Source organism: Canis lupus, chromosome 4, assembly GCF_003254725.2.
Source record: "Canis lupus dingo isolate Sandy chromosome 4, ASM325472v2, whole genome shotgun sequence".
In the NCBI taxonomy this organism is placed as follows: domain Eukaryota; kingdom Metazoa; phylum Chordata; class Mammalia; order Carnivora; family Canidae; genus Canis; species Canis lupus.
In genome coordinates, this window is record NC_064246.1 from 7,623,388 (window position 1) to 7,645,988 (window position 22,601).

Consider the following 22,601-nt stretch of genomic DNA (forward strand, 5'->3'; position numbering starts at 1 on the left):
CCCCAGGGAAACCTAGGGTTAAGTTCCTTCCAGCCTCTGACCACAACGGTTTCATCAACCAATCAATGTATAACTTTGTTATGTATGTCTCTGTTTGAAGACACCTTATTTAGAGTATATTGTTGATTCACTAATGCTGAACTCATGTCCAACTGCACTATAACACCTGCCTGAACATACATTATTTTCTCCACACAGCACATCACAGTCTTCTTACCGGTAGGAGAACTAGACAGCTCCTCCTCGCTAAGCTTCAGCCTCATTTTAAATAGTGAAATCACTAAAAAAAGTACAAAAATTTTAAAAACATGACACTAAGTAGACCATGAAAATGACACTTGTTTGTAATATGAGAACTGGAACAAGGCAGAGCATTGCCTTGTTTGACCTCAGCTGAGAACACGTACATCAGATGACTCAAATTTTTCACTACTCTGCATGTGTATGAATGACAGTGAAAGCTCTGTAGGTATTGATTTCAAGGTTACAAATAAACTTACTAAGTAGGCAAATTCACAGAATCCCTGAATAATGGAGATCAATTGTATAATATAATATTATTTGTAACAGCCAAAACCGGGGAGGGAAAACAAACATCTGTGGATAATTGTGTATATTCATTTTTTGGAATATCATACTGCAAAGACGAAGGTGAATAAATTAGTACTATCTGCAACAGTATGGTAATCTCATAAACATAAGGCTAGGCAAAACCAAAAGATAAAGAGGAGGCACTATGGTTCCATTTATTTTGTATTTGAAAATATGCAAAACTAATCCATGGTCTTAGAAATCAGGACAATGGCTACTTTGGGGAGAAAGGGGATGATGACAGGAAGAGGTACAAAGAGGGCTGCTAGCATACTGGAAGTGGTTTATTTCTCAATGGGATGGTGATTTATATGAGAGTGTTTATTTTATGAAAATTCATCAGGCATACATTCATGAGGTGTGTGCTTCCTGGTTGGTGTTATGTGTCAATCTAATATAATAAAAAGAGAGAAAGGGATCCCTGGGTGGTTCAGCAGTTAAGCGTCTGCCTTCTGCCCAGGGCATGATTCTGGAATCCAGGGATGGAGTCCCACATCGAGCTCCCTGCATGGAGCCTGCTTCTCCCTCTGCCTGTGTCTCTGCCTCTCTCTCTCTCTCTCTCTCTCTCTCTCTCTCTTTCTCTGTCTCTCATGAATAAATAAATAAAATCTTTAAAAAAATAAAAAATAAAAAGAGAGAAAGAGAGAAGAAACATTTTCTGAGCCATATCCTGTAACAAGAGAGCTGGAGTGGAATCTCATACACACCAGTAGTGATTGTCCTGCTAGACTCATTTTCCAGTTTCCTGTTTGTAACCCATCAGACAGGCATAAAGTGGCATTTTGTTCAAGGTTGCATCTCTCCACTAGGATCGGTTCATAGCCACTCAGGTTTTCTCCTGTGAATTGTCCTTTCATATCCCTTTGTCTGTTTATTCCTTTCTTAAGTTCCACTTGCTTTTTCTAAGGCTTTTATTGAAGGAGATATTTTACTACCACTTCAATATCTTTATTTTTCTATTCTACTTAAAAATTTTATTACTTCTTGGGTCCAATTTAACCCATTATCTCCTTTATAGAAATCAACTCATTTTCTAATGGATTTTGTATTATAACGTGTGTTCATAATTATAAAAATTATCTTTTTAGGCAACTTGTGTTTGTGTGTAAAGACAATGCTCCTTTTCATTGTATTTTGTGTAGTTACTTTTCTGATTTATCTTGTTCAGTCTTATCAGAGGTTTGCTATCTTCTTAATCTTTTCTAAAAAAAAAACTACCTTTTGCTTTGTTAATCTTCAATATTGATTTTTGTTCTCTATTTCCTTGAATTCTGATCTTATCTTTCTATTTCCTTTTTCTCATTTCTTTGGATCTATTATCTTTTTATTAGCTTCCTTTTTCAAGCTTAAATTGTTTGTTTCCTTTTATTTTTTATTTTCCTCTCTTGCCATTTCAATTTTCTAATAAATGAAAGCTCTAAATTTTTGTCCAAGTCAGACTTTAACCATGTTTAAGTTTTAAAGTCATTAAATATTTTAAATATGCAGAGAAATACAGGAAATAATTTAACAAACATTTCTATACCTACTGTCAAACTTATTGATTTTTAACATTTCCTGTGATTGCACAAGATTTAATTCCAGAATTTATAACATCATTGTCCCACAAATTTTACATTTAGTGCTTTCATTGTCTTTCCTCATTTTAAATTCATTTAAATCTCCAGCTTCCTTTCTGTTAGGTTGCTATCTAATTGTATTGCATAATGATCAAGAATACACTTTATTTTTTTTTTTTAAGAATAAACTGTAAAATTAGTTAAGGTTCCTACTATTATCATCTACTACTTGATGGTTCTTTGTAATTGTCCCACATGCATCCAAAAGAAATGAATGTTCTACTCACTGTATCTACAGTTAAGGCATATTATATTATTAAAGATTTTTATACATTTGCTTTTTTTTTTTTTTTTTGCCTGTTTCATCTATCAGTTTCTGAGAGGAGTGTTTTAAATTTCCAACTATAATTTTTGATTCATTTATTTCTTCCCACAGTTCTACTGATTGGTTTATGCATTTTGGATTATGGTATTGGATATCTATGGTATTGGATATATATGCATTTGGAGATATATATATATATATATATATATATATATATATATATATTTCAATCATTAAAGTTTCTACTGCTTCTTTTCGGTTTATGATGACCTTCTATGTTAGTATAATATTTTAGCCCAAGAATCTATTTTGTGTGATATTATAACTGTGACTTTTAGTTCAACTTTTCCAGGCTTATTTACCATCCTTTATTATATATATTTCGCCCCAAAAAATGAATCCATGGATAGATCCATTCTAAGTTAATTTTTAAATAGTGTGAGATTTAGGTTGAAGTTCCTTTTTTGCTCTGTGGATATGGAATTTGGGGTTGATTGTTTTCTTTCATCATTTGAAAAATGTACCATTTCTTTTGGGCTCTCATGGTTTCAGGTGAAAAATCCACCATTATTCAAATTAATGTGCCCCTATAGATAATATATCATTTCTGTCTGGCTACTTCAAGGTTATTTCTTGGTCTTCTAAGTTTTCAGAAATTTAATTCTGATGTGTTTTGGTATGGATTTTTTTGGATTTATTTTAGGGGGGGGAAGCATTCTTAGCTCTTGAATCTGTAGGTTTGTGTCTTAATTTTGGAAGTATTTAGTCCTTATTTCTTCAAATAATGAATCATTTCTCCCCTTTTCTCCTTCTTGGATCCCATGATATGTATCAGATTTTTTGTTATTGAGCCTCAGGTCTCTTAGGCTCTGTTAACTTTTTCTCAGTCCATTTTCTTTTGTTCAAATTGGGTTAATTCAGTTTTTCTCTTCTCAAGTTCATTGATTCTAACCTCTGTCATCTTCACTGTATTATTAAGTTTTTCCACTGAAGTGTTTGTTTCTGTTTTTGTATTTCCAGTTCTATAATTTCCACTTGATTCTTTTTTTTATAACTTTTCTATCTTTGCTGACATTTTCTCTTTTTTTGCCTTTATTTCAAGAGAATTTGTAATTGCTTATGGAAACACTTTTAAAATTTATATACTTATTTAAGAAAAAGAGAGCACATGTATGTGAGCAGTGGGGAGTGGGGGGATGGCTGGCCACAGGGAGAGGGAGAGAGAAAATCCTCAAGCAGACTCCCTACTGAGCACAGAGCCCCAACATGGGGCTCAATCTCTGAGATCATGACCTGAGCTGAAATCAAGAGTCAGATGTTCAACTGAATGAGTCCCCCAGGTGCCTCATCTATGGAAACATTTTTTTATGATGGCTGCTTTAAAATCCTCAGCATGTGATTCTAACATCTAATTCATCTCCATGTTCAGGTCAGTTATTGTTTATTCTCATTCAAGCTGTGATTTCCTTTGTTTTTATATTATGAGGGATTGTCAATTGTATTCTGAAAATTCTGGCCATTATGTTAGGAGATTCTGAGTCCTGTTTAAATGCCTTCTAAAATAAGTGCCTTCTAAAATAAATTAAAATTTATTTTAGAAGGCAATAATCCAGTTAGGTTTATCACACAGTCCTATTCTCCTTTTAAGGGCTATGGTTAGAATTACATTTTTTTTTTTTTTTATGTAGGCTCCACACCCAGGGTAGAGCCCAATACAGGGCTCAAACCCATGACCCTGAGATCAAGACCTGAGCTGAGATTAAGAGTCAGATGTTTAGCCAACTGAGTCACCCAGGTACCCCTCCAATTACATTTTAATTTTAAGATCCTTTGCAGCAAATGTATGGTTTTCTTGGGAGAGGGGTGTTTGGTTTGGTTTGGTTTGGTTTGTCTGCTTGAGATATCTGTTCCAAGAAGAGCTTTCACTGGTCCCAGCTGAACTGCACAAGGAGCAAAGGAGCTTCCCCAGGCCAGGCCACTGAGTGTCTCTGAGAGGAAAAGGGAGGGAATCTTGGGCCAGCAGAAAGGGAGAACACTCCTCTGGGTGCTTATTGTTAGCAGGTTATGCTGTGTTGTTGATGCATTCTCACCTGTATTGTCTGAGGGACTCCCATTAGATCCAGGGGCAGAATGAGCGTACCTAGCCTACACCTTAGCCTACTTTCATCTTCCTCTCATTCTGCCACCATCCTACTCCACAGTGATATATTTGTATATATTTTGAGGCCATATTTTAGTTCTAGGTTTTTACTAAAGCATGGTTTTTTTCATAAGTTTTTTTATTTCATCAACAATAAAATTACTAAGGTTTTTTAATGCCTTCTTTCACATATCTCATACTGCCCTCCTGGACTTATTTTTCATCTTGTTAAAACACTTCATCTAAGAATGTTTCAAATAATATCAGGCATGGCAAACCTTTTAAAGACTCCTAGATCTGAGAACATCTTTATTTCACACTTAAACACTAAGTAAAATATAGCTTAATATTCTGGATTCAACACTCTGAAAATATTACTCCATAGCATTTTTGCAGATTATGTTGCTCTTGAAAAGTGTGATATCAGTCTAATTCTTATTTCAAAAAGATTTTATTTATTCATTTGAGAGGCGGGTAGAGAGCACAAATGGGGGAGGGGCAGAGGGCGAGGGAGAAGTAGACTCCCTGCTGAGCAGGGAGCCCCAATGTGGTGATCCAACCCAGGACCCTGAGATCATGACCTGAGCTGAAAGCAGATGTTCAACCAATTGAGCCACTCAGGAGCCCCACAATTTCTCCTTGTCTTTGTTACATATAAATTTTAACTGCAACCTATCCATGTTCCACTTCTCACCCTTTTCCATCCTATCTGTCTGTTTTGTACTGTAAAGCCCATCTGCCTAAAGCCTCATGTCTTTTTCTTCTCTGGCTTTCAGTCATTGGTCTCTCAAATATTTCTTCCTTCTCCTCTACTGTTTTCTTTCTTTCTAGGATTCTTTTCACATAAATGTTGATCAAATACCTCTATTCTGTATATTGCTTAATTTATATTTTATATTTTCCTTCTCTCTATTCCTGATACCCTCCAAATACCTTCCAATAGCTGCTGGCTCACTAATTGGTTCTTCAGCTGAATTCGTTAGGCTGCTCAACCCATTTGCTGAGACTTTTTAAGTTTTTATATTTTGCTTTGTCTGAGTTGTCATTTGGATTTCTTTGTGACTTCTTGTTTTACCTCCTGTCTCCAATATCCTTCCTTATCTTTGGGAAAATACTTAATATGTTTATTGAATGTTGTAGTGTCCAATTATGCTTCATCAGGTACAAGTCCTTCTGTTGTTCTTTTTTTAAGATTTTATTTATTTATTCATGAGAGAGAGAGGCAGAGACACAGGCAGAGGGAGAAGCAGGCTCCATGCAGGGAGCCTGACATGGGACTTGATCCTGGGTCTCCAGGATCACACCCCTGGCTGAAGTTGGCGCTAAACTGCTAAGCCACCAGGGCTGCCCGTTTCTGTTGTTCTTTTAGAGCAGTTACACCCTTAAGAAGTATTATTTATTTCATTAGGCATATTAACTACATTGGTTGGTGATAAGTCTTTGGGAAAGCCCTGATTTGTGCCCATCCTAATAGGGTAGGTGGTGGGTGAATGGGATATCATCTCAGGGGAAAGGGCCTCTGGTGAAACAATCTGTACTTGCAGAAATAGATAGACTCTCTCAATTATAATTATCCACCCCTTAGGGAACAGGGAGGACCAGGGGAGTGTTCAAAATCCAAGCTATTTTTTGATGCCCTTCCATGGTAGTGCTTCTCTGATGCTGGTGTTCTTGTTCTTTCTCCCTGCCTCAGCAGTTGACAGGTGCTTGTCTGTTTCCAGAAGCGATGGGGGTAGGCACTGGCCTTCCCAGGCAATGTGTTTAGAAGAAAAGGGCATACCTAAAAACCTCTCCTCCACTTTATCATCTGTTTCTTCCCCACATGGGGACCAAATCACCTTCAGCTGCCTGAAGTGTTCTCAGTAATTTCTTATTGTTATCTTGACAGATCCATCAGCATCTTTCTGGCTTCCAGTGGTGAGGCCAGGCTGGATTCAATGAAAAGATCCAGTAGGCCAGCTCCCATAACTAAGGAAAAAAGTTGGCTGCTTCCATCAACAATTTTCTACATTATAGCAATTTGCATAGTGTTAGTTCGTGTCCATTTGCTATTTGAAAAAGTATATTTTGTGTAGCTTTTGAGTGAAAGTGGGCTGTCCTGAAATGTCTCCTAGAATGCACACATCAAAGTCTCAAAATCTACAAGCCAATTTTAGAGAATGCTGAATGGTAAGTAAATCATGTAGATGTAAAATTGTCGTGCTTTATTATGGCTCATGTAATAATTTCATCAAGCTTTAGATTTTCAAAATATCTTTTCTATTGAATTCATTTGTGCTAAAGAGAGTAATGGTTGATTTCAAAGTCTTGAGATGCTTTGCTATTCCTGCTCAGGAGAGTAATTAGGTCATTAATAATAATCCTTTAAATGAATGAGTCACAGCTACTTGAGCTATGTGAGATCTTTGGTGAGGTTTTACAACCAGTAATGAGACAATTTAAAGATACAATTTCAGTGTTTGGGGGAAATTTCTTGAATAGAGAATTGAGATTCATCATTTCTGTTGCTCCTGCCGGTTAGAAGTCAAATGAGGTCTAAAAGATCATCTGAGTGTGGCTTGAATCCTTACGGAACTAAGGCACGTGTATATAATTTATGGAGAAAGATGGTAAGAGGGCAGACAGGAAGTTTGTAGGGAAAAGTTTCTACCCATTTTTAGAATGGAAATACTGAATCTAACATAGACACCAATAGTTTCAGCTCTTGGCACCAAACTTTCTTTCTTGACTTATGAATATTTTCACTTAAGGAGTATTAGCATTTTACCTAATTCTTTGGAAACTTTAAAGATAACCAGGTCTTTTTTATACAACTACAATGGAATAAAATAGCAAACAAATATGTGAATGCCTAATTGTTTAAGTACTAATAGTCCTCACGCTTCTGAAATCTTTTCATTTCCTGGGCAACAATGACTTAATTCTAATCTTTAAAAATTGTTGTTATTAGAAATATGTAAATTTTATTCCTATGTCTTCTATTTTCCAAAAAAAGAAAAATTAACATAATTCTTCACCAAACAAAGACTTTTGGACAGCTTAGTCTCCTTTCCAAAATGCCATCTGATAATATGAAAAAAAGGAAATGTAGCATAGGAAAGAGTGTTTAGGAAACTGTAGTAGACAGTGCTGTTTGTTAAGCCAACACTCCTTCCTCTTTTCATCCTTCCTAACAGAACTCAGGTAGTATTCAGGTAACCAACCCTCCCCCCTTAGGACATGTTGGATGGTGGCCCCTCCCTAGCTTTTCAGGTAGAGTGTGATAAGATGAAAGCAATCAACCTATGACATTCTACCAGACAAGCATTTATAGTCCAGACGTTGGCAACACAGATAGCTGAGCTAAATTCAATCTGACCATGTCTTGTGGTCCATGCTGGGATGTTGGCAGGTGAGGTGTTGTATTCCCTCTCCCAATAACAATGAACAAAGAAACTACTGCAACTATCTTGTGACTCTATTGTAGTGCATTGCAAAGCTAATGCACTATGAATGGAAATGGCTAAAAAGAGGTATGGAAAATATATTAACTTGATGACAAGTCTGAACTGCTGAATCAGCCAACCCAGGTGCCCATCTTTCTCTTATTTAAGTCAATTAGAGCTGTTGTTCCTATCAATTGTAACCAAACACATAGCTGATTCAACCAAAGTCAAATGACTCTGTTTGCAGTTTAGCCTCCTCTACAAAGTTTGGTGACCTTTGGAAAATACTTTATCTCAATTTGAACTTCTACATTTGTAATATAACATCTCCTATGTCTATCTTAGAGGATGGATTATAAAAATGAAGCTACAAATGAGTACATAACTCATTTGTAAAAATGAGTAAAAAGTACATACTTCTCAAATCTTGAATAGTAGGAAGCACTAATAAAATGAAAATCGCTTTTAAATGTGCATGGTAATATGCTGGCCAAGATGTGACCATTGTTGTCCCTATTAGTTTATGATTCTTTTATTACTATGTTAAAAATAAAGGCCAGGTGAGACCAATGATTAATTCCCCACTATTCAACCTGCCAGCAATAATAAAAGATATTTTGCAGAAGGGCAATGCAGTTACTCACCACCATCAACATTATCCTTGTCACCACCACTACTACCATCATCACTGTCCTTAACAGTCATTGGTCAGGAGCTGTTCTAAGGATTGTTAATCCTCAAAACAACCTTATGAAGTAGATAACACTATTTCACTATATAAGTTCTAAGACATAATTCAAATTCTTTGCCATTCCTATAGTCAGGAGGTAGAGTCTATATCCTCTTCTTTTGAATCTGGTCTGGCCTTACTGACTTTCTTGTTATCAATGGATTGTAGAGGTTGTAATGCCACACAGCTTCCGAGGCTAGGCTAGAAAAGGCCATGCAGCCTTCACCTAGTGTTTTGGGACCCTGGCTCTGAGTAAAGCCAAATGCCATGCAAGAAGTCTACTCCCTCGTGAAATTGCAATGCTGGAGAAACTATACTCACTCACTTGGTCAATGGAATCAGGTACAATGTCAGCTGACACCCGCTATCAGCTACCAGCCATGTGAGTGAACCATCTTGCTTGTCCAGCCCTGCTGAGCTGATAAAACTGTAACCTCAACCTCATGTCACAACCCCAAATGAGAACTGCCTAGTCAAGTTCTACCCGAGTTATGACCCACAAAATGATGAACAACGTAAAAATGTGCTGGGACAGACCCCTGCTTTACCAGCTGAGAAAACTAAGGCGTCTTCAGAAATCAAAGAGATGTTCTGATCACCAGCCTGATCAGCTCCCTTTTCCTATTGTGGATGAGGCAGACAGCCACAGATTGCAGAGGCCCTTCCACCTTTGCAGCCTATTTAAAACTCTAAGTAACAAGTTACGTTTTTCCCCTGCATCACTCAGTCGTAAACACCAGATGAAGAAGGAAAGAGAGTACCACCCAGAAATAACTACATAATTATCGGAAACAACTACTGAACACTCAGTTTTAAGACTTAAAGTGAAAGTCATCAGGGATCCCCATCAAGCCGCTCCTGCTCTTAATTTCTCTACCTATATTCATGGTCTCTTCTCCTGCCTCATCCTGGCTTGTTCAGTGTTCCTGCATCCGTGGAGTTCCATCCTTTAAGAGTGGGAACCTTGTCTTCATGCCAACTGCTCTGCTCCCAGTGGCTCACAGAGTGTAACATACTGGGCACTTACGTATTAGAAGAGTGAATTGAATGAAGGCCAGAGATCATGGTCACTTTTAATGTTTCTTTCCTTTGACTCCCATATCCAAACACAGGCTATATGTTGAGAATATCATTTGGGTCTATTTTTTCCCTTTATGACTGCTACCCCAAATTAAGCATTTCATCTCTTCACCCCCAGGAAAGCTGCAATTAATGATGAGTTTTCTGCCTTCAAATATTTCATCCTTCTAATCTGTTCCTTCTACTACTGCTCCAAAAATGTTAGTGGCTCCCATTGCTTGCTAAATGGAAGGTAAAGTCCTTTGAGTTCTTTCCCAAGATGACCTCCAGCCTGCCCTGGGTTCCTTTCTCGTTGCTCTCCTATGTGCTCAATGTCAGCAAAGTGGGCCACTTGTTCCTCCCAGGACAAATGTACAAGTTTCAAATTACAGATGACTATTTTTTATGCCTTTCTTCAAAATCTTCACCCATTAAAAGCCCACCATTTCATCAAGGCCCATCTCAAATGTCACTTTAATAAAGAACTCTATGGGATGCCTGGAGTGGCTGAGCAGTTGCCTTTGGCTCAGATCATGATCCTGGGGTCCTGGGATCGAGTCCCACATCAGGTTCCCTGGAGGGCACCTTCTTCTCCCTCTTAAGACCATTATTAGCCTGTGCCTTGATGCCTGGGTTGTATGTACAGATACCTTCTTCTACTGTACACACTTAATGAGGTTTCAGAATATTTAGGACTCATTCTTTTAATCCTATGAAGCATATAGTCTATCAAGGTATTAACCACAACAGGAACTCAGTAAGTACTTAATTAACTAAATGAACTTTCAGGGAAGTTACATTTAAAGGACTCCTCCAATTTGAAGCAAAGAAAACAATTAAGTTTTTAAAAAAAAAATACATCCTAATAAAGGTTATAGAGGAAAAGCTTTCCTGATAAGTGATCCCACTGGACTGACTACATTAAAAATTAAAGTCTCAAGGTAGGTCTCAATATGCCACTCTACTTTGCCAGAGTGGTATTGGCTTCTAGGCTGTGCAATGCTGAATGGAAATTTTAGATTATTTGAGTATAATTTTGAAGTGGGGAAAAGATTTTCTAAGCAAGACAAACCTGGAAGTCAAGTAGGAGGGGAAAACAGTGATAAATCTGAAATCATATATATTTCAACTTCTACATGGCAACAATGCCATAAATGAAAGTCAAAATATAAAAGGCCTTTTAGGAACAAATATTTCTAACACATGTAGTATAGTCCCAGAGTCAAATTCTTTAACCTTCAAGAGTTTTGAAAAACAGCAAGAGAAAAAGCAAACATCCCAAGAGAAAACAGGAAGAATGGGCAGAAGAGAAACACAAACAACCAGTAAATACATGAAAAGATGATTGGCCACATTCATGGCAGAGATGTCCTGTCCTGGAAATGAAAGTATCCAAGTGGTACAATTTGTTCTTTTAGAAAAGAAAGACAAATCAGTACCCCTTTTTTAAGGAAAGTAATTTGGCAATATTTGTCAAAATTAAAACTGCACCTGGTCTTTGAGCTGCCTCTTCTACTTCTAAGCATTTACCTCACACATATATTCAGACAAAAGAGAGAACAGTAACTGCATTGAGAGAAATAACTGGAAACCAAATGGAGAAAATGGAAATTGGCCACATTTATTGTTACATCCCATGTAGCCACTTACAATAGAAGGCTAAGCTCTATTTCTCACAATGGAAATATTTCCAAGAAAAATTAAGTGAAAATAGGTAAAGCACAGAACAAATAGTATTCTGTTGTGATCTCATTTGAATTTTCTAAAAGTCACAAAAGGGCAGGCATATATATCCATATAGGCCTATGCACGAGTGAGATATTTCTGGAGGAATATACTTATTTTCTCATGATCAGGGTAGGGACAAGGGGTTTTTACTTTATATTTTACCCCTTTCTGTTGAATTTTTTTTTCCTTCAAAGAAACCACATGCATCCTTTACTTTTATAGCAAGAAATAAATTTTAAACTTTTAAAAAATTATTCACCTTTTGGGGTGTCTCGTGGGCTCAGTTGGTTAAGCAACTGACTCTTGCTTTCAGCTCAGGTCATGATCTCAGGGTCATGAGATTGAGCCCCCCATGGGACTTGGCTCTCTGTGAGAGGTCTCCTTGAGATTCTCTCTTCCTCTGTCCCTCTCCTTGCTCACACACTCTCTCTTTCTTTCTCTAAAATTAATAAATAAACCTTTTTAAAAAGAATTACCCACTTCTTTCCCTTCTGCCATTTCGCCAAACTTTGCTCTATCTTAACCTCGATGATAAACATCCCCCCTTTGCAAAATCCTTGTCATGGTTCTCAGGGCCTCATTTTGATCAGTGCAAGCTGGAAGTCAGGGAAGTGGCTTCCTAATCAGAGCCTCTCAGAAGTACAAGAGCTGCATTCAGGCCCAAGAGCTACAGGATAAATGGAAGCACATGCCCACACTGAGGGCAGCCAAGGAATTTTAAAGGGAAACAGAAGCAAGACAAGCAAGAGAGAGCATGCCTTGTAAATCACCTCGCAGCTTATCTCCTGGGTACCTTCCAGTAGCTCAACTCAGAATGAAAAGGGACTGGTCAGACCAGAACTGGCACTGTAGGTAAAATACATTATCCTTCCTACCTATCAGAAGACACCACTTTCCAAAGAGAGCTCAGTAACAAATGCCAGTAGAGAGGATAGAAGACGGACCCGCCAAAGAGCTTGCACCCCAAGTATTTTATCTGCGGCTGTGCAGGCCAAAGTTTTAAGGATGGGAGGATTCCATGCAGCTAAGCAGACATGTATATCTGGTTTTGGGGAAAAGAAAATACAGAAATGTCCCCAAACTATTTTGTGTTCTAAACAGAACAGTAAAAGCTATTTAGGAATGCACAATGATGCCACACGGCTGTGAAGCAGCCTGGTGAGGCTGACAGCATAGTGCAGAATGGCAAGGTCTGGAGCCAGGTGGAAGCTGCCGTGGAGTCCTGTTATTTGGAAGATCTTCGATATGCTTTCCCTCGTGCTTATCCGTGGATGGGAAGGTGGTAACATTCCCTCCAAATATATAATAATCATGGCCCAGGAGACAAGGAACAGCCCACCTGCAAGGGACAGAGCCTGGTTTCTGACTTTGAAAATGGATTCCAGTGAGTGATCTTCAACTTCCTTAGGGTGTGTCTGTAAGCTGAGCTTGCATCCCAAAACAAAGACAGGACCAACTTTACTTCTGGCTGAAGGAGCTCAAGTGCTGCTTCTGCAGGAGTGTTGGGTGGGCCACAGGTGTGAGAAGCAAAGGGCAGGAGGCAGAAACTAGAGCTCCAGCTGACAGCGCGTGCACACAGGTGGTAAGGCAGAGAGAGGAATGTGACATTATGGAGCAGTGTGCACCAACCACATCTGCCTTCCTTCCAGGCAGTCTTGCTGTGAATTCCCACCCCCCACGGACCCCAGGATTCCTGCAGTGCAAACACCATTCTGGGTTGGACCAGGCAGGGGGCATGGTGCACGGTAAGCCTTGGTGGGGAAGGAGATGCTGTCATTCAGGCTGTGCTGTGAATTTGCTCTCCATCTTCATCTGTCAAGGACCTCACTGTCATCAGTCAAGGGGGTCAGGGCTCTCTCCCCTTGTAAATCACCTCGCAGCTTATCTCCTGGGTACCTTCCAGTAGCTCAACTCAGAATGAAAAGGGACTAGTCAGACCAGAACTGGCACCAAGCAGCAGGCTCCTTGGAGACAGAAGGGGAATGCCTCCTGTGTGGTATGATCAGATTCCACACAACAGAACCACTAGACAACCCAGAAAAATGCCCATCTCTCTTTCCCTCACAGCCCATCAGTCCTACACACATGTGTGTTCATTCTACACAGACACATGGTGGTTAAGGATGGCTGTTTTTCACTGATGCCATGAGAAAAGTTGGAAAGACTGAGGTGCAGGGAGAGGCAAGGGAGCCAGCCTGTTTTGTCCCAGGCAGGGGTTCGCTACAGGCCTCTTGTCCAGATAAAAGTGGCTCTCTGCAAGGGAGACCAGTGCTGGGCCCCATAGGCAGGTGGGAAGTCCAGTTTTACCACATGCAGCTGTGCAACCTTAGGCAAGTTCCTTAACCTCGCTGTGCATGTCTCCTTATCCATCAGGGGAGGATTATTGGATGGAGAGGACAACAGCCCTGGGCCTGTTCCACAGCATACAGCAGCTATGTGTGAACTCCTCTAGCTACCTGCTTTCTCACTTCCCATCAAGTGACTTCCTCAACTTGATCTTCCCAACTCTGGTTTCCAACAGTGATCATGCCCACAGCCCCTGTCTCGGGCACTGTCCTCTTCATCCCACGGATCCCAGCTCATCTCCTTGAAGCTCTCCCTTACTCCTCTTGGACAAGCTAGCTACCTACCTCTCTCTTGGGATTAGCCATGGTGTTTTGTCCACACCTCTATTTTGACACATATCATATGCTGTAAACATCCACATACATTCACTCCCTCCCAAAACAAGGACGGTTCAAGGTCAGAGTGCATGGTTGACAAACAAGTCAGTGAGTGAACAGATTTTTCTCAAGGTTTTCTTGAGTCGGCCACCATCAGGGGTCAGAGGAAGTCAAAGCCCACAGCAGAACTGGAGATGAGCCTCCAGGACCTACAGGAGGAGTTCACAATCGGCAGGAAAAGCAGGAGAACCCTGTCCCTTCAGCAACTCTCCAGAGCCTGACATGAGTAGGGAAGAATCTTGATACTGATGCTATCCCACTAGCTGCTCTCAACATATGGTCAGCCTAGAACACTTGGTACCCATCCCTAATTGAGGTAGTGAAAGAGCCAAGCAAGAAGTATGATAGCAAGGCTGATAAATGAGGGCCACAGGGAAGACAGGGACTGGAGAAGGTGACAGTGATGCCCCAAAGCTGGTGCTCCTCAGATGTACAAGATCCAGGCAGCAAAGTGAAGGCTGCTTCCATGCGACAGCCAAGCAGCAACACAGGTCACCAAGGTGGGGGGCCATGGCATTTGGGATCTCCACCAGGCATGCCCTCAGATTCCCCTGAGTGAAGGATCCATGGAAGCTGAACTCTCTGAAATTAGATGCAAGATCTTGTATTTAGACGCACTTTTATAGGAATAGATTCTACAGATTTTGAGATTCTAAAAAAGCCTTGTAATTTCAAAAAAAAAGAAAAAAAGAGATAAACGTGCCTATGAGTTACTCAGGGATCTTGTTAAATCGCAGGTTCTGGTTCCTAAGTCAGGGCGGGGCATGGGGCTCTGTGCTGTAACCACGCCCAGGTGATGTCCCTGTCGCTGGTCAGCAGCCCACACCTGCAGTAGCCAGGGTGCTGCGAGGAGCCTTTCCCACCAAAACCTCTGCATTACCAAGCTGCATGCAACCACAGAATTCAGCGTGACACAAACTGATCTGAACTTTAGTACATGGGACAAGATACACAAGACGCAACATAAGCTCAGGCAGGTATTACTGACACTTTTTAAGATCCCTTTGGAATTTAGGACCAGCTCATTACAGTTTGGAAGAACTACGAAACTGTCTTCCATCCCCGCTGCAGGAAAAGATAACCTGGAGTCTGTGGCGTCTGAGCCTTTCTTGTTTGTTCAGAAGGAAATCCAGCAAAGAAACAGTTTTTCCTCATTCCGGGTTTCACCTACCACCTCTGGGAAAATGACTAGAAAAGCAACGATGGTCAGGTGGACTCACTGTGTTTATAGAGAATTTGCGTGGCACTGAATATTTATGCTTATGAAAGATCAGATTAAAGCTTCACAGGTAAATTGGAGACTCAGTGGCTGCTGGCAGCAGGTTCCACTGGCAAACACTGTGGATGCAGAGCACAAGTAGCTCTCTGGGTCTAGCCGGGCCCGCAGCCACCAACGGGGACAACGTGATTGCGTGGTGCTGAGGTCTGGATCCGAGAGAGGAAGCCTCCCAGGGGCGGTGGAGAGCGGGGTATCTCACAGCTGGATGGTGCATCAATAGCTCTATCCCCAGCACACAAAGTATTATAAAGGCTGAAGTCCAAATTGAAGTCTAAAAATAGCACAATAAAATTATTTCCTTCTTTCACTCCACCAGAGAGCAAACCGGCTGACATCAGTATCTGCGGGGCACAACGGACTTCTTAGCGCTTATGGGGAAGAAACGATTACACAACTGCCCTTTCTCACCAGCAGACCGACTGCCTCAGAAAATAAGGGAGGGAAAGCAATTATCCTGTTGCCGAAAACCAATAATGGGTATTTGATTATGATTATTAATGGGGAGAAAGGGAGACAGACCGCTGAGCAGAAACCAGGCACTAAGTGAATCTGCGTGAGATTCCAAGAGGGGGAATTAATTTTTTGTTTTCTTTTCACCTCTCATCCCGTCATTTGAATGTGACACCAAACTTTAAGCACGGCCTGTCACATCCTTATCCATATTCAACGCCACTGCACTATGGCCACATTATCTCCCCTGGATACCCGAGTGACAGGCTCCTTGCTGCGGGGCACTGTTTTCCCTTTGCCTCTAAATGCGGGGCGGATGGAGCAGGGAACTGACTTGTCAGATACAGGAAATTAACTAATTTTCAAGACACCAGAAAGACATTTTGTAGCAAATATTTACTTCTCTGTTTCTTTCCTACTGATACTGAACATATATTATCTAATCTGGAGGATGCCGGATTTACAATCTCTGTGAACAAAGGGATGTTACGGCTCGTTCCAAAGGAAACGATGCCATCAATTCCTTCAGCCCCTGTTGAAAGCGTGAAGTATATTTGTCATGAAAGAATAAAAGACACAAACGAACAAACAACAACAAGGGCGGAAACAGACTCCTAACTACAAAGAACAAACAGGTGGCTGCCAAAGAGGAGAGGGATGTGGGGAAGGATGAAATGGGTGAAGGGAACCGAGAGGCACAAACTTCCAGTTGTAAGTAAGTCGTGGGGATGAAAAGTGGCACAGGGAATACAGTCATGGGTACAGTAATACACTTACCGTGGTGAGCATTTTGTAATGTATATAATCGTTGAATCACTGTCTTGTACACCTGAAACTGAGTATTATATATCAACTACAAATAAAAATGACTTTTTTAAAGAACAAAAGGGACCTTGAGGGATATAGGTAGAGAGGGCATTGAGCCATTTCTCTGACTTTATATCACATTCTGAAAACCAGTTCCCTTATATTATCTTACCTATCCTTTGAATTTCCAATTACTGTCTGCCTCAAGATCCACGTAAACACAACAGCTTCACACAAAGTTGGCCGCTGGCAACTCAAGAAGCCGAGAGGGGAAGGCTGGGAACAGAGAGGGCTGAATTAGAAGATGCTGGGTAAGGTAGGATGTGGATCACCCTCTCTGTGTCCGGCAGGGTTCTAGGCACTTTTCAGGCATTCTCTCTTTGTCCTGTACAATTTCACTTGAGGCGAGTATAATTATGATGATGATCTCAATTTTACAGATCAGGACAGAGGATCAGAAGATTCTGGTGTGTGCTCAGTTACCTAGCTAGCTAGTGGATGGAGCTCAGATTGAATTCCATCCTGATGACAAGATACTTAGGATCTGATGGCACCAGATTTTCACTCATAAGAAATAGTTAGTCTCTTTCTCCACCTGGAAACACAATTTCCTAACGTATACTGAAACCAAACATAACACTTAGGAGATTAGGTGACTAATAGCAAATGCACAGCCTGAGACCCACAAAGCCACCCTCACCTCATCATTGTTTTGTGGTAGATATCACTCATTTTTGTGCAAATATAGGAACATTTCTTTCATGATTGAGAAAACACCAGCAGTTGTAAACAGTAACAGACAAAATAGGCACTCATTATCACGTGCAAAATTGAACATTTCCCTATGCTGCCTGTTCCCAAAACAAAGGTTTCACCTGAAAACTATTTCAAAATTCTACATGCATGGGGCACCTGGGTGGCTCAGTGGTTGAGCACCTGCCTTTGGCTCAGGTCGTAGTCGTGGGATCGAGTCCCACATTGGACTCTCCGCAGGGAGCCTGCTTCTCCCTCTGCCTATATCTCTGCCACTCTATCTGTCTCTCATGAATAAATAAAATGTTTTTTAAAAAATTCCACATGCGTGCACACACACACACATGCATGCACATATATATCATAACACATTATATGTCTAATCCTTTTTATTCTTTCCAGGTCTCTAATCTTCAGCCTCTTCCAATAATATAGAAATAATAAATATTATTATTAATTACTATTATATATTACAGTATTACATTAATAAAATATTATTATAAGTAATACTAATGATGATGGCAGCAAACATTTACTGAGCCTATCCCTTTATTGGTGAGAATGGGTTTTCATATCTCATTTGATCTACAGAATAGCTCGGTAAGGAGGGTACTATTTTATTTCCTTTTATAGACAGGAAAGCTGAAACTTAGGTTAAATAATTTGCTCAAGGTCACAAAACTAGAAAGTAGAGAGGAGGCCACAGATTTGATAATCTGACCCCAGAGCCCATTCTTCTTGGTCTCACGTTATCCTCTTTCCCTGGCTTCCTATCAGCCTGAGTCCCTCCACTCACAGGCCCTTGCTTCTGCGGGCCCTGAACCTACAAGGTCCTCCTTTCTCCAGCCACATTGGCCAGCTCTTCATCTGACTCAAATGCTTCCCGTTCTTGACACTGTCCCTTGACCTCTTCTGTGAACAGAACTAGTTGCTTCTTATAAAGAAGCCATGGGTCAGCCATGAGGCAGCAAGCTTCTTGAAAGACCACCATGCTACCCGGCACACGGTCTGGTACACAGGAAAGGCTCCATATAGAATTGCCTACAAGTCCACCCACTGGGTGCATGTTTTTTGTTCCTCACCCATCAGCCATGAAGAACATTTAATCAAGACCTTCTGAATGTCATCTCTTCATACCCATAACAGTGAATTTTGAACTTGCCCTCCTCCATTTTTGTTAAGCTAAATTTAGGAGCAAAATCCATCGAACCATACTCAAAATTGTGGGACCCAGGAAATTGCACAAAATCCCCTACCCCTGGACAAGCAGAGCAGGACTGACTCTATTTTGGGCTGCACCCGCCTTGTGCTGACCTGCTTATTACTTAGGGCACTGCCCCACCCTAGTCAAAGACCAGGGCACACCCTAATCGGAAATCCGGCTCAGCGGACCAGCATGTCTGTGCAACTTTCTGCGTATCCCATGGGCCACTGGCCCCTATAAAGCTGCTACGCCTCTTAGTCTCTGGGTCCAAGTCCCTGCTCCGCTGTGTCGGGTGCACCTGGACCCAGGCTCGAGCTTGTAAATAAACCCTCGTGTGTTTGCTTCGGTGTCGGCTCCTTGGCGGTTTCTCCGATTCGCGATCTTGGGCACAACAAAAATAATATTTTCTAGTGTTCTCATCACATCAATTATCCAATTTTTCCACCTTTCCCTAGGCTAATTAATATTTCTTCATACATTTGTACCTTGTTTTAAGGGTAATTAAAATCTCTGAATTTATAGATATCGAAAATAGAGGAAGCTGGTCTAATCACAAGAGGGCTGACTACAAAGCCCTTTTAAGTATTTGTCTTTCCTGATATGCTTCTCTGTTCAAGGATCAGTAGTGACTTCATAGCCTGGCAGGCAGATCTGGAGTCAGACTGCTCATGTTTGAATCTACCCCTCACCAGCATGTGACTGTGGGCAAGTGACTTGGCCTGTGTCTCAGTTATGTCATCTATAAGTGGGGGTAATGACAGTATCTACCTCGCTGGATTATGAATATAAAATGAATTAAAATACATAAAGTACCAAGAACAGTACCTGTACACCTCAGATACCACCACCAATACTCCTGCCATTACCATCATCACCACCACAAGCAGGACTCTGATTACCTAGGCAGGTCAGTTATGAGGTCATTGCCTCTCAGCTCCAAATTTATCCCTCATTGCCTGCTCTGCAAAAATTTAGCTGGACCCCTTAAAAAGTCTTCTTTTGTCAGCTGGCCCAATAGTAAGTTTCATCAGTAGAGGAAGCTGGAGAGACAAGGCTAGAGGAAGAATTTCCTTTCTGGTTCCAGCATGCTCTCAGCCAGCTCCTGAAAAGTGGATGGCTTCTCTTGACCCTCCTCCCACTGTATGCACAGCTTCTCCAGCACCCAGGGCCTGAAGTGCACACAGGCTCCCTAGTTCCCCACTCCTGCAGTGCAGATGGTTTCTCCAGCATTTAGCTTCTGCAGAACTAGGTGCTGTCAGACACACAGCTCACCCAGCATCTGGCTCCTGCTGTGTGAGCAGCTTCTCTGGCACCCAGCCTCTGCACCCTGCACAGCTACTCCAGCCTCTGGATGTCAGAAGCTCCCAGAAGCCAAACACTTTGCCCCAAAACCCCCTCAAGCAGTTTTTTAGCAGACTGCTCTTGGTGAGACAACTCCCTATGAATAGTCTTGTTTGGCACTCTGGAAAGTGGATTCCAGAAATTTCCAGAGAGGACGTCCAGTGAGGTACCCAAGGGTGGCAACGTAGCAACTTCCTGCCTATTCTGCAGCTGTGGAAGCCCTATCTTAGCCCTGTGGGTGGTGGAAACTGCTGCTATCTGGTATTCCTATATTCCTTACTGGTGAATTCCTCATTATTCCAACCCTCTGTCATCATGTATAGTCCTTTGTATTATACGGTCTCTATTCAAATAACTGTTTGGACTCTGTCTCCTGATCAGACCTTGACTGAAGCACTCTCTGCCCTCACCTCTTTGCCCTTAGTAGGAACCCTCCAGGACTCTCATCCTTCTCTGTGTTCCTCACACACTCCAAGTTAATTCTTGTCTTAGGATATTTGTTTCTTTCTGCCTAGAAATGCCATCAAATCTTCTTATGGCTGATTCCTTGGACACCTCGTCTGAGGCACTCTCCCAAATTTCCAATCTGAAGTAGTCCCATCTAGTGCTTATGACCTCAATCACCTTTTAGCCCTGTTTTACTTCCTTCATAGCACATATACTACATGAATTATCTTATTCCTTCATCTGCCTCCCTCCCTAACTAAATGCAGGTTATCTGAGAACCTTTGCTCTCTGAGAGCAAAGACTGTGCCTGTATTGTTTACCACTGAAACTATGGAGAATCCTTGTCAAACGTGAAAGCCCTTGATAGATAGTTGTATACAGAAGACAAGAAGGAATAAAAAGAAATATAAGAAAAATATGGAAGGGAGAGAGGGAAGAGGGAATCCATCCTGTCATCCCCCCTTATTTTAATCTAGAACCCAATCCTAGTGCCCCCAATATAACAGTTACTTTAATGAAAGTAATCTCCCAATCACTGGTGCTCAAAATCTTGAACCCACCACTCTCTGTTATGTTCCATGCTCATCACAAAGACCCACAGAGTTTTCTCTAAATTTTGTCCTTATTTTTGTTCCCTTTTCCCCAATAGTTCCATCAGTCTCCACAGAAATCAGTTGTGTCTCCATGGAATCATGACTCTATTACCTTAATAGCCTCCTTACTAGCCTCTCTAATTTCATGTCCTTTCTCTTTTTTACTCCGCTCTCAATGGTACTGCCAACCAATTTTCCTAATACATTGCTTTTCCATCAAGCTCTTCCCCATTTCTTTACAAATTCTTCACCTATTTCATCAGCCTAAATGTATTTGTCTAACTTCTAAGGCCTTCTTCTACATTGGCTTCATGCTACCTAATAAGCTGCACTGTCCATTACCTGCAATCACCCATGAATGAGCCATGCCATCCTCATCCAAGGGCTTTCAGTCACAGGAGCTCTCTACTTCCCGATATTCTAGAAGGGAGCAGATCCCACAAAGTCTTCATTGGCAACCACAGTCTCACTGATCAGCTTCTTCTCTCAATTTCCATACTTCAGAAAACAGCTGGATTTCTTTTATAAACATATGTTGTTTATCAAAAAAAAAAAAAAAAAGTGTTCGCTCCATAGTTTTCTGTGGCTTCAGGTAGAGTTTTGAACAAGCAATGGGAGATGCTGTGATAAAAAAAAACAAACAACAACAAAAAAAAAACTACCAGCCTCCTAGATGAGGATAAATATGAGCTCTAGGGCCTGGAGGACCTGCCTTGTGGTAATATAAGTTCCTGTTCCACCAGAATGCTCTAACATTATCATCTGACTCAAATCATAGTCTGAGTCATTATTCATATATTAAATCCATTGTAACACATTTTGCATGTATCTTGTATGGAAATTTTACTTTAGAAAAAAAGTGAAAAATGTGAATTTTTCACAAAGCTGTTTGTTTTTTAAAAGGGCCTCCTCCTGTCTATCTTCATCCCTTGTTCTTTCCATATTTTCCTTCTCTTGAAATTAAGAAAAAAAAAAAAAGGCTTTCTTTATAATTAAGCAGACTGTAGTATGTACACTCACTGGAACATTAATTACTACTAAAATTATGGCTATAAACATCATAGAGTAACATAAGAAAAGTATTTTTTGACAAACCATCTGGTTGAAAAAAGCAGTATTTCCAAAATCAGTACATACAATTAATTATAATTATTGTCAGTCCTGAGAGATCTTAGAGTGGTATAATGAGAGTATGAGGAGTAAAATGGAAATATCACCACAGACTAGGTCACAGAGTTCTGCAAAATCTAACTCTAAATCTAAATCTAAATCTAAATCTAAAGTGGATTCTGGCTCCCAGTTCTTTAGGATGTGATTTGATGGGCTTACAATGAGAAGGTGATATGATGGGTTCTGTTTCCTATGCCTTGGAAGTTGTACATTCAAAAGGCATATTGCCAGGTGCAGAACAGTGTCTGCAGTACTTCACCTTTCATCTACGTAGGGA

The 22,601-nt window shown here is 40.6% G+C and overlaps 1 protein-coding gene across 5 annotated transcripts in view; it reads right to left on the minus strand.

Moving 5' to 3' along the window:
• DISC1 (DISC1 scaffold protein) overlaps positions 1 to 22,601 on the minus strand; it is a 351,152-nt gene that overhangs the window by 35,227 nt on the left and 293,324 nt on the right. Inside the window, exon 11 of one of the 5 annotated variants that reach the window (XM_049108924.1) lies at positions 21,682 to 21,775. The exons of 3 other annotated variants lie outside the window; for them this stretch is intronic. In XM_049108924.1, the coding sequence (XP_048964881.1) occupies positions 21,697 to 21,775 (79 nt within the window). In that variant the 3' untranslated portion in view covers positions 21,682 to 21,696. Of the gene's footprint in view, positions 1 to 21,681; positions 21,776 to 22,601 lie in introns of those variants that run through there. One more of the 5 variants, XR_007410096.1, reaches the window with a different exon arrangement.